The 17154-nt window shown below is 46.7% G+C and overlaps 2 protein-coding genes across 3 annotated transcripts; one reads left to right on the top strand and one right to left on the bottom strand.

The window, feature by feature from the left end:
• Positions 1-479: 479 nt before the first annotated feature.
• Positions 480-3604, bottom strand: LOC148334456 (uncharacterized). 2 transcript variants are annotated; one of them, XM_088297462.1, is made up of 5 exons: positions 3441-3604; positions 2823-2916; positions 2668-2755; positions 2328-2571; positions 480-1683 (listed from the first exon to the last, which is right to left on the bottom strand). In XM_088297462.1, exons 1-5 carry the CDS (start codon positions 3544-3546, stop codon positions 1001-1003), a joined length of 1215 nt encoding a protein of 404 aa, XP_088153588.1. In that variant the 5' UTR covers positions 3547-3604; the 3' UTR covers positions 480-1000. The 2 variants fall into 2 exon arrangements, with proteins under 2 accessions (XP_088153588.1, XP_088153589.1); XM_088297463.1 differs by lacking the exon at positions 3441-3604 and adding an exon at positions 3318-3380.
• A 6745-nt stretch (positions 3605-10349) lies between these two features.
• On the top strand, positions 10350-15775 carry LOC148334455 (anti-Muellerian hormone-like; the record flags this gene model as incomplete). Its single annotated transcript, XM_088298037.1, has 7 exons — positions 10350-10479; positions 11364-11594; positions 11905-12077; positions 12147-12252; positions 13666-13756; positions 13838-14247; positions 15375-15775. Coding segments are annotated over 7 exons (1542 nt in total), but the record flags the coding sequence as incomplete, so codon positions are not given.
• Positions 15776-17154: the final 1379 nt, after the last annotated feature.

Genomic DNA, 17154 nt, shown 5'->3' with positions numbered 1-17154 from the left:
TGCCCATGCACTGCTCTAACTTTTTATTTCATTTTGTATTTCTTTTCTTCTTTTTTTTCATTATTTCAAAGCAGTCTTCTTTTTTTTCATTATTTCAAAGCAGAATGACAACAAAGGCGAACATATTTGTTCATAGCTCCCACTTGAGTTTGTTTAGTGTGGTGAGTTAGTTCAGGTGTAAAACTGCATTCACTCAACCGTTAAAAATAAACCAGTTGTTCTCTCTCTCTCTCTCGCTCTCTCTCTGAGGGAGTATATGTACGCCTGCCTGCGTCTCATGAACGACGTGAAAACATTCATTTGGATGTGTGCTCTTTTTTTTTCTTAATGTGTTGCCAAGGTATCAGATCGGGATCTGTACTGGCTGATACTTAAAACCAAAGACTCCGACTTGGGTGTGCTAAAAATGTGATTGGAACATCCCTCGGTTTCAAGATACGAGCAATATAAAAAAAAAATAAAATAAAAAAAAAACAATATTGAGCATTTTGGGGGACTGCGATCCCATTTTTATTTCAATTTGGAAAATTAATTGAGAGACAAGCATGGTCAGGGAGCCAATTCAACTCCTATTTCACACCCTTCTCATGAGGGTCTAAATATGCATGAAAAATAATTAAAGCAGGGGTACACAATCCTGTTACTCGAGTGCCGGTATCCAGCCTGTTTTTCCATCTCTCCGTGCTCCAACACACCAGATTCAAATGAGCAGATTATCAGCGAGGTCTGCAGACGCAAGATAACGATCCCGATCAATTGAGTCAGGTGTCTTGCAGCAGGGTGAAATGGAACCCAATTAGGACACTGGCCCTCGAGGGAAAGGATGAAACTTTGCACACGCATCAGGTTGTTACATCGCCAAGGAGCAAGTGAATAGGGATCTTCAGAGATTGCTTCACTTAGCCTAACCCCCACAAGTGAGATCTGGCGACGGGCCTGATCTCAAAGCGCCACTGAACAGTGGATACCAAGGAGGGATTCCAGTGAATTGTACGAGGGTCTAGAGTTTGTCAACCAGCTTGCTGAACAAGGACACAAGCCTCTGTGTGCTCTCCAGCTGCTCGGGTCCGACGTCGACGGCAATCAAGTTCTGGCATAAGCTGGTCCGCACCATCCTTTCCTTCCCGAGCGACTCAGTGTCTACGCCTGCCGCCCGCTCCCTCTCTGCCATCTCCTTGCCATCCGCGAGTAGTGACCGGGCCCGTCCCGCCTCCTCCTGTGCCCGACCCAGAAGTGCGCGGTCCCGCTCGAGGAAAGCTCGGTCCCTGTCCAAAAAGGCCCGGTCTCGATCCAGACACACTCGGTCCCGCTCAAGCGCCGCCCGGTCCCGCTCCAACGCCGCCCGATCCCGCTCAAGCACCGCCTGAGCCCGCTCCAGTGCCGTCCGGTCCCGCTCCAAAATTGCCCGGTCTCGCTCCAGTGTCGCCCGATCCTGCTCCAGCTGTCTGGAGCGGGGGCCCAAGTCCCACCTGTCGCATCGCAGTTTGTGGTCGGTGGTGCTTCCGCAGGACGGCTCCTCCGCGTCGCCGCTGTGGGTGACATCCGTGGCGTGGCCCTCGGGGAGGAGCGTAGCATACAGCGCAACGTCGTGATCGTGAAGTTGGGGGCCGGCGTCCGGTGGCACTTCCATTTGACCATCGCCATTCACCTCTGAGACATCCGTGTTCAACCCGTTCTGCACAGCTGGAGAGTGCACCAAGATTTAAAGCACCTTACAGTGTCAAGATGTTTTACTTTCAAGCTCATTTCATATCATTTTTGCGCAGGAATACAAAACGGCCATTCATTAATTTCCAATAACAGCAAGCCGTTTCAATGCAGTGTTGTTTTTGGCAGGCATTTTAGATTGAGTCTTAGTCTTAGTCATTTTAGTCACTTATTAGTTTTCGTCACATTTAGTCATTCCGATTTGTGCTAGTTTTAGTCTATGGAAACGCCAAAAAAAAAAGTTTTAGTCTAGTTTTTGCAAATTGATGAGACCAAAATGGTTTTAGTCCGTTTTAGTTCAAAATAGGCGGACAAGGTTTACTCCCAACAGCAAAGATTTTTTGATCAACTACAACATCGACTTGTAGTACAGTACAGTAGCACAAGTACAAACGATCAAACATATGTCTTGTTTACTTGTAGTCCATCAAACAAAAGTCCTCATCGTGATGAGCATTAAAATAATGATTTGAGCTCCCACTACACAAAAATTTCCATATCATGAATGATGATACAGATTTTTTAGTGGACTTTGCACGCTATCAAAATTCCTAATAAGCAAAGGATTCCCAATACAACTTTTCCAATAAATCTGAGGCATCCATCCGTGTCAACCTTACCTGTAATGACGACAGCACCACAAGCCTCTGCTTCTTCATCCGAGCCGAGCGAGGCCGCGTGCGCTGCCAAGTCACCGAAGGTGAAGTGAGGCACGCGATTGTCATCAGTATCGGCCACCACCGACGGCTCCAGCAACTTGCCGCTCTCGCCCAGACGCCCGCTCGTCGCCTCGTCCATCAGCTGGAACCAGCGCCACGAGGGTCGCCCGGGCCGCTCCATTCCAGCCGGTGGGTTCTTCAGAACCTGCGTGACAAAAAAACAATGCGGTGTCACCGTCACAAAGCAAAGCCTCCCTTCCGTTTTTGGCGTGGGGTCTGATGGGAGAAGCGAGTGACTGACCCGGTACTTCTCCTTCAGGTTGTCCCACTTCTTCTTGAGCTGGCGTGCCGATACCATCCCCTCAAGACCAAGCTCCTGCCGAATGGCCCTGACGCGAATGCGCATCAACATTAGCGAGCAAGCAAGTAGACAGAGGAACAAACGGACGGACTGACCTCCAGCCCCGCATGGCCGAGTGCCTCTGGCCCGTGAAAATGGCGCTGTTGGCGGCACGAAGTTCGATCAGCTTCCTGATGTCTCGCTCCGTCACTGGTGTGGACACGCGCACAAGACAGATAAAGGAAAGACAGTTTTATTTCGGTAGCACATTTTACACAAGGCAACTAACTCCATGTGAATGTTCTTCGCATTGGCAAAGACAAAACGTACATGCATTACAAACATAAAAGTTAACAACATAACATGAAGAGTTGCCAGCTTGTAACTTATTTCCGTCATCCATTCATCTGTCAACGAATCGGACAGAGGAAAATCGTGTAAACTTTGAAAACCAGCAGATTATTTCAAATTGACAGTGTAAAAAATGCACAAACATATTTGTGAAGATTTAGCTACTGGTCTACATCAACGCACACGCACGCCATAATACGTAGCCAAATAATACACGTGCATGCACAGGCGTGATGAAAACATTAGTCCCAAATACAAACTCGTCAGTGCGAGTAGCAACGTTCCAGTCGCACACAGAAAATCAAAACCGTCGACTTTCTCGCGTCTCGTCCCTTGTGTGGCGTAAAATGTTGAAAGAATATCAATCAAATTATCAGTCTTACTTCTGTAGGAGAACGACATGACAACATTGGAAGACGCCCGCAATGCGGAAGCTGTGAGTTGTTTTCTTCGCCTGTTAAACAACTGTGCGTCAAGCTGCGCTGCCATCTAGCGGCTGAACAAGTGAACCGCACACCACGAATGAAACGTGACAACGTCGACTACATGCAGCAACACGCGTACACAGAGTGACGCGCCCTAAGGTTTCGTGACTGGTGAGGCACTAATGACTCCTCAGTAATAGAAGCTTCTATATTTTAATTTTCACCTTAACTGCAACGTTTGTTTTTGAAGCTTCGACTTATGGTTCAATCAATTCCACACTACAGCAATGTGATAGCAAGAAAAACAGAAGAGTTTTCATGCTGGTTTTTCCACAACTCTATTTTTAAAGCATTTGAACGTATTTTTATAATTCACGCTATCAAAGTATCGATTATGAAATCACCCACGAGTTATAATTAATGTACTTGAGCCAAACACAGCTCCCTCAAATACAGGTGAATGGAAGGGGTGGCGACTTGCAGTGGTGCTGCACGTCCTCAAACAGCTGGTGCTCCCCCTAGTGGTTATGTATGTTTATGGGAGGAGCGCCGCGAGTCTCAATTTCACACCCAATTTCGGTAGGGAGCGCTTACGGACGAGTGAAAGTGACCAAATTAAATAAATACACCATAAAATGTTTCATGTAATTAATTAATTTCATTGTTTCATTCATTCATAAAATATGACATTAAATAATTCTGATGAATAAATAAAGGCACCATTAAATCATGAAATAAAAGTGTCATTCATTAGATGTTTCATGTATTAATTAAATATGCAATTAAATACAGCAATGTTAGTAATTAATATATGCATGTATACATACATACACACTAGGGCTGGGCGATATGACCTAAAATCCATATTGCGAGAAATTGAGCAATTTTACCTCGATAACGATAAATGCACGATAAATTCCCCCCGTGGACTAAAATCAAAATAAATGCAGGAAATGCATATTGACCTTTTTTTTTTTATTGACCAACTGATACACATTACTTTCAATGAAAAATAAAAGTACAAAAATCATTTGTATAAACATTCCAAATAGCTTGCTTTGCATGACTTGAACAATGTCACAAAGAAAAAGGGTCCCTCTTGCAAAATCTTTTTCTGCAAATAGATTGCGCCAAGATGCTGTCATTATGTAAATAATGACAAACAAAAAAATGCGAAATAAAATGAAAGAAAATGTCAATGCAAGACAAATAAACAAGTGTGCATCATCGGGGAAAATGTGCCGTCTCGAGTACTCTGGTGCGCAGTCGCCACTTGTCGTCTATGAAATGCACAGTCAGGCTCAATCAGGGATCCATGTTGCGACCCGACCACAAGTCGGATGTGTTGTGTCGAAATTACTCTCAGACTACAACGTGATGATCAACTCGTTTATTTCCATCACGGACCACAACAACGCCACGTCACCTCCAAAACACACCCACTTCCGGGGTCCACTCTACCCAACCCTCTTCACGGGCTGTCACCGCATATGCCCGTACATAACATTTACCCCCCCTTTTGAAAAACCCTTGAGGAACGTATGTATCAAAAGAATCAAACCCAAACGAACCGGATGAAGTCAATGCTGGCTACCATCGCAACGCATGTAATATACTGTCACCATACTCGAAAGGGACATTACTCCAAAACATAGGCTCTCAAATGCCTTGGCTTCATCCGCACACGAGTTGGGCGGGCCTCTGGGCCAGGGCAAGCCTCCAGCTGTTCAGGTGGGTGGCCGGCAGCATCCTGCCGCTGTTCATCAGGGAAGGTACAGTCCTCAAACATGGATGCTGTGTCCTCCGAACCTACGTCGGCGTTCGAGGGCGGTCTCACCTTCCGAAGACGACTGGCATGCCACCGTGACCCGTCAGTGAGCTTGAAAGTGGCCGGCCTGAGTTGGATGGCGATCTGCATTGGTGCGGACCAGAATGTGAGTAGTTTGTGGTCTCGGTTAGGCCGGCGAATCCGGACCCAGTCCCCCGTTGTGAGTGCAGGTGTCCTCACCCTCCGTCTCCTGTCGAACCGCTGTTTCATCTGACGCTGCATCTCCGTGACTCTGGCGCTGCAGCCGGGCGTCGCCCCTGGTGTGTTGACCGTTGGGGCCCGCAGCCGGTTCAGGGGAAGCTGAAGTTCCCGGCCTATCATCAGGAGCGCTGGGGAACTGCCGGTAGTCGAGTGTGGCGTTGCTCGGTGGTGGAGGAGGGTGCGGAGCAGCGCAGCTGAAAACTGCAGTCCATCTGCTAGGTGGGCCCTGATCCCGTTCTTTAAGGACTGGTTCAGACGCTCGACCCCGCCATTTGCTTCCGGATGGTAAAAAGATTTGCGGATGTGTCTGATCCCTTTCTCCTCCAGGAAGGCGGCAAATTCCGCCGAAGCGAACTGTGGGCCGTTATCCGTGATGATAGCGTTCGGATGGCCCCACCGAGAAAACACAGATGAGAGAAAGTCTATGACCACCCGAGTTGTGACAGACCCTGTGGCAACCACCTCCGGCCACTTCGAATGGAGGTCATATGCCACTAGGAGGAATCGTTGATGGTGCGGGACACCGTGAAGCTCGCCGCAGATGTCAAGCTGAATGTGTCCCCATGGTGCGGCAGGCCACTGCAAGGGCTGCAGGGGTGGCGTGGGCGGTGGGCCCGTCTTCCCACTAACCAGGCAGGCTGTGCAGTCCTTCACCATTGTTTCTCTATCACGATCTATGCCAGGCCACCACACCAGGTCCCTGCAGCGGCACTTCACCTTGACAATCCCCAGATGGCCCTCGTGTGCCATGGCCAGAACTCGTAGCCTGAGGTCACTGGGAATGACTGTGCGTAACCCTCGAGCCACGCAGACGCCGTTCCAACAGGTCAACTCATCCCGGACCCTGTGAAAGGGTGCCAACTGCTCCGGGACCTTGGCAGGCCACCCTTCCCGGATGTAAGTACGGAGCTGGCAAAGTGCAGGGTCCTTCTCTGACGCCATCTGTAGGTCCTCCAAGGAGACAGAGGCCTGGAGTGGGCCGTGGAGCATGAGGATGAGTTCGGACTCCATCGCGTCCCGGCTTGAGTCAGACTTTGGGTCAAGGTTTGGGGAATCGAGTGCTGGGATAGGGTTGGTGCGAGAGAGCAGGTCCGCCACGACGTTTTCCTTGCCAGGAGTGAACAGAGTGGTGAAGTCGTATGGCTGGAGCCTCTCCGACCAGCGGTAAATCCTCAGCGGCTTGCGACCCGATCCCGATGTGGCGAGCCGGGCAGTGAGAGCCTGGTGGTCGGTTCTCAGTGTGAAATGGCGTCCGTATAAATATATATGCCATCGCTCACACGCCCAGACGCAGGCCAGCGCTTCGCGCTCGCCCACTGAGTACTTCTGTTCGGCCGTGTTGAGTGACCTAGAAGCGAACGCCACCGGGCGCTCCGTGCCTCCTTGGATCTGGGAGAGCACCGCCCCGACTGCTATGTTAGACGCATCGCATGTGACGAATGTCGGACTCTCCAGGTCGAAGAATGCCAGCACCGGTGGTGAGGTGAGCTGGGTCTTGAGTTGGCGGACGGCTGCGGAGCAGGCCGGAGTCCACTGCCAGACCGCGTCCTGTTTCAGGAGCTCGCGCAGCGGCGATGTAGTCTCAGAGTACCGGGGAAGGAAACGCAAGTAGTACGCCGTCATCCCCAGAAAAGACGACAGTTGGGCTGGACACGACGGCTCTGCCAGGCGCAGGACGGCCTCCACATTGGACTGTAGCGGGCTGAGGCCCGCGGCGGACAACCGGAACCCAACAAACTCGATGACAGGGGCTGCAAACGTGCACTTATCTTCGTTCAGAGTGAGGCCGTGGCTGCTGAGGACATCCAAAACCCTCGCCAGTCGCCCGTCATGGATGGCTGGTGTCGCCCCATGGACCACAATGTCATCCAAGAAGACCACCACGCCCGGGATGCCAGCGAAAATCGTTGACATAATTTTTTGAAAACAGCTCGGGGCTGAGCTGAGGCCGAAGGGCATCCTGGTGTAGCGGAACACCCCATCGTGTGTCACGAAAGCTGTCAGGTTGCGGCTGTCTGGGTGTAAAGGGACCTGCAGGTAGCCTTGGCGGAGATCCAGCTTCCTGAAGACGGACGAGTTGTAGAACTGTGCTGCTAATTCCTCCACCGTGGGTAGTGGGTAGCGGTCTGGGACTACTGCCTTATCCACCGCTCTGAGGTCAACACACAGACGCAGGCCCCCAGACTTCCTCTTCGCCACCACCAGGTTTGAGATCCAGGGAGAGGCATCAATGCGCTCGATGATGCCCGCATCGGAGAGTTTCTACTTGGTCACGCAGGGCGAGGGGCAGTCTGCGCAGGGGCTGAATCACCGGGCGCACCCCCGGTCGGAGGAGAGGCTGATGGTTGAAGGCGGTGAGGCAGCCCACACCGCTGAACAGATCTGGCCTGCTCTGGCGCCACGGTGAGATGACAGAAAGGATGGTGCCTCCCACACTGTCCAAGATGGAGAAACCCAGCTCGCTAAACAAATCCCAACCCATGAGATTGTCGAGACACTTGAAAGGTGAATGAGGGAAGAGTCTTTGTCCCGTAACGAACAGCCACCGTGATCGTGCCAGCCATCTTAATCTTTGAGTGTCCATAGCCATACAGATCCTCGGCGCTACCAGTGCGCATCCAGTGTGGGAAGAGACGACGGACTGTTGTAGCGTTCAACAGTGACCTGGAAGCCCCCGTATCCACCAGCAGTGGGAGGCAGGCCCCATCCAGCTCCACTGTACACCATTTAGCTGATCGGGTTTCGGTGGCAACTGTATGGATGATCGTTGGCGCTGGCCTCCCCAGCACACGTTGTGTAGATTGGCCGCCTGACGCAGTGGAAGAGCGACAGACGCGGCCGAAATGATTCTGCTTCCCACAGCGTTGACACTTCTGTCCCTTAGCGGGGCAATTCGGGGCCCCCCTCTGATGTGATGGTGAGCCACAGTTACTACAGGCTTTGCGTGCTGTAGCACCGTGGCGTGCTGTAAAGTTCACTTCCAGGTTGTCATCAGCATAGTCAGAGTCTGGAGCGTCCGTATGCGGTGCCACTGTTTGAGCTAATTGCATTGGTCTGGGGAAAAGGGAATTAGAGGCGGGCGTCAGCTGAGCTGCCAGCGCTGCTGCTGACTCCAGGTGAAACGCTAAATCCACTGCTTTGGACAGAGTAAGGTCATCCGGCATCGTCAGCAGCTTCTCCCTGAGCTTCGGGTTATTAGTGTGTTCCGCTAGCTGATCGCGTATCAGCTCGTCCTCCAGCACACCAAATTTACACAGGCTGGCTAGCCCTTTTAGATCAGCCACGTAGTGATGAACGGATTCGCCTGCCTGCTGCTTCCGTTGGCGGAAAACAATTCGCCGTAGCATGACATTCTGAGGGGCCGAAAAATGGTCCTTTAGCAGCCTGACACAGTTGTCGTATGTAGGCGCGGCACAGAGAGTCCGAAAAATCCACTGCCCTTCGCTACCGAGCGAGTGAATCAGAAGAGCTTTCCTCCGAGCGTCGCGAGCGTCTGCCAGCCCGGCGGCCGTTATGAACGTTTCAAAAGACTCCAGCCAACGTACCCATGGAATTGGCGGGTCTCCCGGGAGGGCGAGGAACGGGGAAAGAGGTGCTAGAAGGGAATCCATAATCCTCGTTGCCAATGTTATATAGAAATAACTCTCAGACTACGACGTGCTGATCGACTCGTTTATTTTCGTCGCGCACCATAACAACGCCACGTCACCAACCAAACCACCCCCACTTCCGGGGTCCTCTCTACTCAACCCTTTTTACGGGCTGTCCCCGCGTATGCCCGTACATAACATAACGTCCAGGCAATAATTATGCTTTTCTACTTCTGCAGACTGTTGTTTTGATGTTCACAAAGATGCACACACACGGACATACTCGCAAACCTTGCACAGCTGCTGGCCTTGCGACAGCTCCTCGAACGGGTACCGCTGGTTACACTTTGTACAGGCGTATAGTGCCGACGTTGCCATTCTCGTCCAACTATTGTTACCAACCTGATCGAGCTAAAGCTGTCCAGCGGTAAAGTTACTGGATTAAGGGCGCTATTTTCTCAATGGGAACTGGCTAACTGGAACTATGAATAAGACGCACAATGTAATGCCAACTACACATCGCTTGCTAAAGCTAGCTAGCAAAGCTAACACTGTACAGAAGATAGTGTGAGTAGGGTGTAGACAAACAAAGGTCTGTACTGGGGTGATGGACCGTGTTGGAGAGCCAGCCCGCTCAGAGGAAGAGGACGCTGAGCGATTTGTCACCTCTCGCTGCAGCTCGTCCACTCTTTTCTGCAATTCGCAGCGCTCCTGCCTGGATCAACTACAAAACACGCAAATATAAATCTGCTCCAATGGCAGGATTTGTGACCTATAATCTGTTCAACTCAATTGAAAAAAAACGCTTATTTTTTTTTAGAGAGCGGGAAAAAAAAATCTAATGTGACTTTTAGTCGAACAACGTTTAATACTCTTGTACCTTATTCCCCCCATCGCATAATTGGAGTAGCACATTTGGCTCACCTTGATGTGCTCAAGCCAGTGAGTGGACTCTAGATTTGAAAGCCAGTGGGAATCTTCAATGTTGGGGTAGACGATGTCCTTCTCAAACTATGCTGCATTCTCAATCCTCCAACTCACTCCTCTGCCTTTTAGCAGCGGGACGGGCTGCCACTCAAGGCTGTAATTTAAGTATTCGGAAGTTCAATCCAAGAGTTTGTATTCCCAAAGCAACGATATCGTCATGGCCACCGAATGGGTTGCACATGTTAGACATTGTGAAAATACACTACACTTAGTGTGCGAGAACTGCCCACTTTTAGCCTCACTCCTTTATAAAACATACACTTGCAGACGGCAAAGTGTGTCTGTGTGCATGACAGCATGTGGCTGCACGTCTTCCGCCGTGGTCTGCTGATGCTCTTCTGGATGGGCTGCTGCTGGGGCGTACTCCTGCCGGACGATGCCGCCGTGACAGGTGAGACTCTCGGGAAACGTCCTCAGGTACGCCTGCACCATCTTCACTGGGTATCAAAAATCTGCACAACTTTGCTTAAATGGCAGGTTTTTGTAGTGTTGATGAATTCTTTCAAAATTGAAATTATGTCATTTTTTATTTCATGTAAATGAAAGCACTCTGCGTACATGCAATATTAATAATATTACTGTCAATATTATTGGAATTTTATGAATAATGTTTGAACTCAAATACATTCAATTGAATTTTCCTTTATATAATAATAAAAAAATATAATAATATATTTTGTTATAAATTATACAAATGTAATTTTCCAGATTCAAGATTTTTTTCTTTTTTTTTTTAAATATCAAAACTTGACATATCACAAATATATAGTTTATGTATTTGATATTTATCTCACGTAATATGTATGCTTATACAATATTGGAGTGCGGAACAAAGATGATTTTTCATTTATTGTCCTACCAATCAACTCATTCACTACCAGCCGCATTAAAAAAAAAATAAAACATCATTGGCAGTAAATGAGTTAAGCATTGCTTAATGTCCATACATTAAATTTTTCTATAGTTATCATAAAACATTTTAGCAGCAATCCAAGTTTATTTTTCAAATATTATTAAATCTAATTGAGATATTTCTGATGTTTTTAAAATCATTCAACCAAAACCGTTTAGTCTGTGTATTGTTTTTTATAAATATTTTTTCCCATGGATTTAGTCTGTCTTAAAATTGTCTTTTATAGAAGAACGGTGCTTCAATCGGGGGCTCATCACCATTGGTTAAATAAATAAATAAAAATTGAATGGCAGCAAAAAGCAAAAATATTTGGCTTAGACCATGACTGGTTTTCAGTGCCTTTTTTTTTTCGACGTTTGTAGCCACAAAGAGGCGGGTTTCCACCGAGGAAGCTGGAGAACGTGCGTGCTTCCTGGAAGACGTGCTGGCCGACATGCGAGAGGCTCAGGAGGACGACGGCCAACTGACGCCAGGCGGGGCCACCTTATTCGGAATGTGTGCGGCGTCTGCGAGTCGTGCAGTCTTGCGGGACCTGGCGAAAAATGCAAAGAAGAAGCAAGGAGGTGCACTAGATCTCCTTCATCCCGCTGAAGGTAGTGAGGTCACAACAACTTGCAGCATCATGAAAACTTTATTAACTGCAACACTGAGAAGAAGAGTCGTCTAAGTGCATTTGGGGGTTTCATGGGTGCAGCTGTCAGGAAAAATAAAGTGTGCAATGGACTACATGTTGCATATAAGAATCGGAACAAACTAAAAAGAAATGACCCCAAAAAATGTATTTAGCCCACTCTTGCTTTCAGTGGCCCAACTGTACAATTGTTTACATTGCCATTTCAATATTCTTCCCTGTTTTACAAGTGTAAAAATAAGTCATCTGTTGTCAACGTTTTCTCTCCTCAGTGTTTTTAGTGGAGCGAGAGGATGATGAGGAAGCGCTGGTGCTCGACTTTCACGTCCCACAATCCCCTTTGCTACAACACCAGTTGGTGCTGCTCTTGGTCTTGGAAAGCCCCGTCAGAGGCCACTCGGACCAGATGACCTTCACCAGTTCCTCTCTGCAGCCCAACACGCAGGTGGACGCCGTTTGCAATTGGGTTTATTCAATGTTACGTGTCCGCCATGTTTTTTTTTTTTTTTTGCAGACGGTGTGCATATCGGAAGGAACGCAATATATTCTACTGACAGGACAAGCATCCGTGGAACACCAAAGATGGATGCTCTCTATTGACTCCAAATCCCCTAATATGAGTGTGTATTTATTTATTTATTTTATTCTATTCATTTATCAATTAAATCCCTATTGGAATGAAGTCATATTGTAGCATGCCCTCCGAACCAAGGATGAGACTTTACTGATGATTTTGTGGTTTATTTTTGAGCAAGATGTATCCATAACCGTGTAACCTTAAAACCGAATCACCGTAAGAGCTGAAACACAGTTATGCTTACAATTAGCTGACATGTTTCACATTCAACACTTAATATTTACAAACACAAAATACTTATATCCATCGTTTACACACCTTTTGCCTCTTCGGGGGTGGGGGGGGGGGGTGCTAGAAAAATAAACGTCCGTTTTCTGAGGCTTAATTTGAAACTTTTTGCCGTATTCCTCGTCAATTTACCTTAAGTGTGAACAATACTAAACAGGAAGCTCACATTCAAAATAAAAGCACATAGCTTAAACCGGAAGTAGAACATTTCGATGCAAATTTCAAATGAAAATAAAATACAATAAACAACATCACCGGTGCTGTCCACAAAATATGAATATGGTTAGTTACACATATTATTTCAAGAAAAAAAATAAATCAGGACTCGCTCAAAGCAACTGTAACTGTATTGTGAGATGCGATGAGAGTCAAGGTGAAAGCTAATTTTTATTTATTTAGTATGAACGCTAATCTCACGTTTCGAGAATAAGATTTTGGCCTTGCAAAAAAAAAAAAAAAAAATAGAGCGATATTTTCAAAAGTTTCAAACGTTTTCAATAAGCACAGCAGTTTTCTTTGAAAATGCCAGATCTCCCAAAAATGTGACTTTTCTCAAGGGGGAAAAAAGGCATGCAGCAACATTTTTCTTGAGGGAAAATTTCTGTTTAAAAAAAAAAAAAGGACTTTTCTTGGAAAAAGTGTAAGTTGGTAATCAAAACCACAAAAGATTCTTCTCACTTAATGCTAACTAACAACCCAAAGCTCATGGAAGTCATAACCATAGGCAACAATCTATCTGTTTAAAAAAAAAAAAAAAAAAACTTTATGCAACTGATATTTGAACACAAATGGCGTAGCAGCACAAGTAGACACACATTATTACAATATGAACATGCTATATGCTTATTTTTGTATATTTATCCTCTGCAAAAAAAACTATGGCATGTCATTGTTAGTTATCATTCACTCAATTTCATGCCACTTCTCAACGTTTTCACCAATATCATTCCATTTGGTTCCACGTGAGTCCGTTTCATTCTGACATTCCACCTGATCCCCGATTTCTTTTCAGTCGGCCTGCATTCGTGGTTTTTTTCCAGAAATGGCATTTTGTGAGTTTTGAGTTACGAGTGGAATAAAATCAACTTGTGAGTCAAGTTGCCGCTGTAATTTGAATAGTTTCCTCATTTTTCCTGCACTCACATTCATCCAAGTTTACGTGTCACAGAGCAAATGATGAAAAAACTCCTTGCGGATGGAACGACACGAAGAAGCAGCGTGACGCCAGTTCTTCTTGTCTCTCGTGAAGAAGACATGAGGTTGTCCCGCGTCTCGTTTTGTTCTTTAAATGACAACCGACGTTTTTACAACTCTGATGTGTCAATTTTGTGTCTCCAAAGCTCCAAAGTTCCCGTCTCATCGCCGCCGCTCTCCTTCCTTTGTGAGCTGCGCCGCTTCCTGCGCGACGTCCTTCCTCACAAGCGTCCGCACGCTCCTCCGCTGAGGCGCGACTCCCTGCAGGCTGCGCCCCGCGTCACGGTGGACCTCTCCTCCAGCGAGTCGGTGCTGGCGGAACTCATCAACTCGTCGGCGCCCACCGTCTTCGCCTTCACGGGCTCCACCTATCACGGCCACCGAGGCCAGCTGGCCATGTCCGCCGCCCTCCTGGGTGAGCTCAGGCTGGGTTTGGAGCAGAACCTTGTGCAGATCAGGGAGGTTCTGCGAGACAACGAGGATGGCCAGAAGAGCATCAAGAGGCTGCAGTGGCTCTGGGAACTCTGTGACTTTCCCACGGTGAACCCGGCATCAGGTAATGCGCATGAAAAAATATCCCTTGGCATCATAAGTTGTGCAATTCACACCTTTTCAAAATGGTCGCCGGGTTAGAATGTCTGGTGTCAATTTCCGCATTGCGCCGCCCCCTCATGACTGAGTAGCGAATCACAGAAGAAGGCTCACTTTCACCAAGTCGCGAAGTGATCGTGATCGCAACTGTGTATCAATTCAAAGCGCTCGTTCCCTCACACCTCACAGACGCTCGCATGGGTCATTCTGAAGGCCTCGGACGGATTTGACGGAACACTGGTGATGAAATCTGCCTGGCAAAATAATTTAGCTGAAAATTCATTGGATAAAAAAAAAAACTCTCACTTCTTAATTTGTTTGGCCAGCAGAGAAGACCTTGATTGGTCGCCACTCATTTCGATGAAAAATTAGTCATCAATGTGACATAAATATTTTCAGAAATTACATTTGGAAAAAAAAATGAAAAAACATCAGCAAACAAAAAAATGCACGAGCACCTTACGCATGACGTCATTAAATTCACTTTTTGCCGTTAACGCACATCTTCCGTCACGTCACACTCATGGCACGCATGGATCATGAGAACCAAGTGCAATTAGGAACATCGGGAAAACATGATGATGTCATGACCATCAAAAGATGTGTAAGAGCCATATTGAGGAATGTTTTCCAATTTGGAATTCATTATTATTATTTAAACATTATTGAGATGCATAATTTTGTTTTAAGAAGGAAGAAAATTTGGTTTAGCGTTGTGTGTCTTGGAAACGGTATTGATAGCCTAACGAGCCACACGTGAGAGGGTGGTCATGCGACGTGCCTGAAACACACATTCAGAAGGTCGGGTTTTCTGACCGACGCCAACTAGCGACTTCAATCCTCGACGCAAGCAGCGACAACCAACAACGACGCTGATCAGCGAACTGTGACAGTCACACCACCGACGCTGGTCAATTGGAAGTTTTGTCGCGTCAGGCTAGTTATTACTCACCCGCTCCTACAGTGGCAAGTAACCCCAAAAGAGTTGCCACTATAAGATGCATGATCCCAACATTTTTGGGGAACAAACGCAAATGTGTGATCATGTCTGGCGTAGAACATGCATGCTGATGTCTCTTCTCGCTCCCAAAGGTGAAAGCCAGTATTGCGCGTTCCTCCTGTTTAAGGCCATGAAGATGGTGGCTCGCGAGATCTTGCCGCAAGCGCGGGCCACGCGAGCGGAGCCCGACCCCACGACCACGGCCGCCCCGTGCCGCCTGCGCAGCCTCACCGTGTCCCTGGAGCGTTTTGTGGTGGGTCCCAACACGGCCAACATCAAAAACTGCCACGGCCGCTGCGCCTTCCCGCTGCGAAGAACCGTCAACCACGCCGTGTTGCTCAACGCGCACATTTCGAGCGGCAACATGCACGAGCGGTCGCCGTGCTGCGTGCCGTTCACTTACGAGTCCCTGGAGGTGGTGGACTTGAACGAGAACGGGACGCTTTTCTTCACGTACCCGGATATGATCGCAAAGGAGTGTGGTTGTCGCTAAAGCTAAAGCTAAAGCTAAAGCTAATATACATGTGCTTCACTCATTGACCGCAAACACACAGTTCTCTTAGCGGATTATTTTATTGACACAAAATTATTCACAAAGCTCTGATGACATCACTGGTGCTTATAGGAACATCTTGAAGCTGTCCGACCATTATATGAAAACAACAAATCTATTTTTCTTTGCGTTTCAGATCAAAATGCAGCGTTTTTGGGTTTTTTAAAGGCACAGCGCCGACATTTAAATATGAATATATATTGGGCGATGATTGCAGCAAAACGGTTTATAAATGTGTATTTCAATCCACAAATATGTCAAAAAATAAATAAAAAATCTGTATTTGCAACCACAGTCACAAATGCGTGACTGGAGTCACAAATGTGACACTAAAATCTGCAAATTTGTACATTGATTGGAATGCGCAAACACTTACTGAAATGCGTGTACACATCTGTAGATTTTTTGGGGTCACGCTTTTGCAGAACTGACTTGCTGCAAGTGTCTCACTTTTTCCCGTCCAACACATGTCAAACATATCATAAGACGCCAAAATACAATTTGATACTCGCAAAGACAAAATATTCGGCTACTTTAAAATATCATTTTCTTGTCAAGGCATTGCTTTTTTTGTATTGTTTCTTTTCTCTTTGATGAAGTATACTTTTATTATCATTATTAGAATTAGAAATTAGAATTAGAAATCAATTTATTGTCATTGTACTCAAGTGTGCAACGAGATTAGAGGGCTCCCCTCTCCAGTGCAATGCAACAATAATACAGACAAATATAGAAATTAGATAAATAAATAAGAGAGTGCAATGGAAATTAGAAATATTTTATATATATATATATATATATATATATATAATACAAAAAATTATGATGGATTATGGTTTAGAATGATCAATATTCATACCATAAACACTCTTTTAAAACAAAATACTACGTTTACAATATTCGAAAAAAGTATAATTGCTTTTTTAACTTGCATTGTGTATTTTATTAAATGTAATTACTATTGTTTGTTTTACTTTACCAGACAAATATAACCATTTTCCTGTCGAATGTTAGAATGAGAGCGTACAAAAATGGATGTGGCAGCCGTAGTGTATTTTCACAAGGTCTAACATGTGCAACCCATTTTATGGCCATGATGATATTGTTACTTTGGGAATATCAACTCTTGGGTTGAACCTCCCAAATACTTAAATTACAGCCTTGAGTAGCAGCGGGCCCCAAACATCAGTTACGAAAGGTCAGGAATTTGAACAGAGGTCATCGGTGCCACAACAAAGATGTCTACAGAAGAGGGGTCTGGCGCCAAGAAGTCGCATCTGGAAATGGGATCTCTGCCTCGCACCCATAGGAGGCTGTGT

The sequence above is a fragment of the Idiotropiscis lumnitzeri genome, chromosome 6 (assembly GCF_059441095.1).
Source record: "Idiotropiscis lumnitzeri isolate Australia: NSW breed Sydney's pygmy pipehorse chromosome 6, RoL_Ilum_1.0, whole genome shotgun sequence".
In the NCBI taxonomy this organism is placed as follows: Eukaryota; Metazoa; Chordata; class Actinopteri; order Syngnathiformes; family Syngnathidae; genus Idiotropiscis; species Idiotropiscis lumnitzeri.
This window is presented reverse-complemented; position numbering and strand designations above follow the sequence as displayed.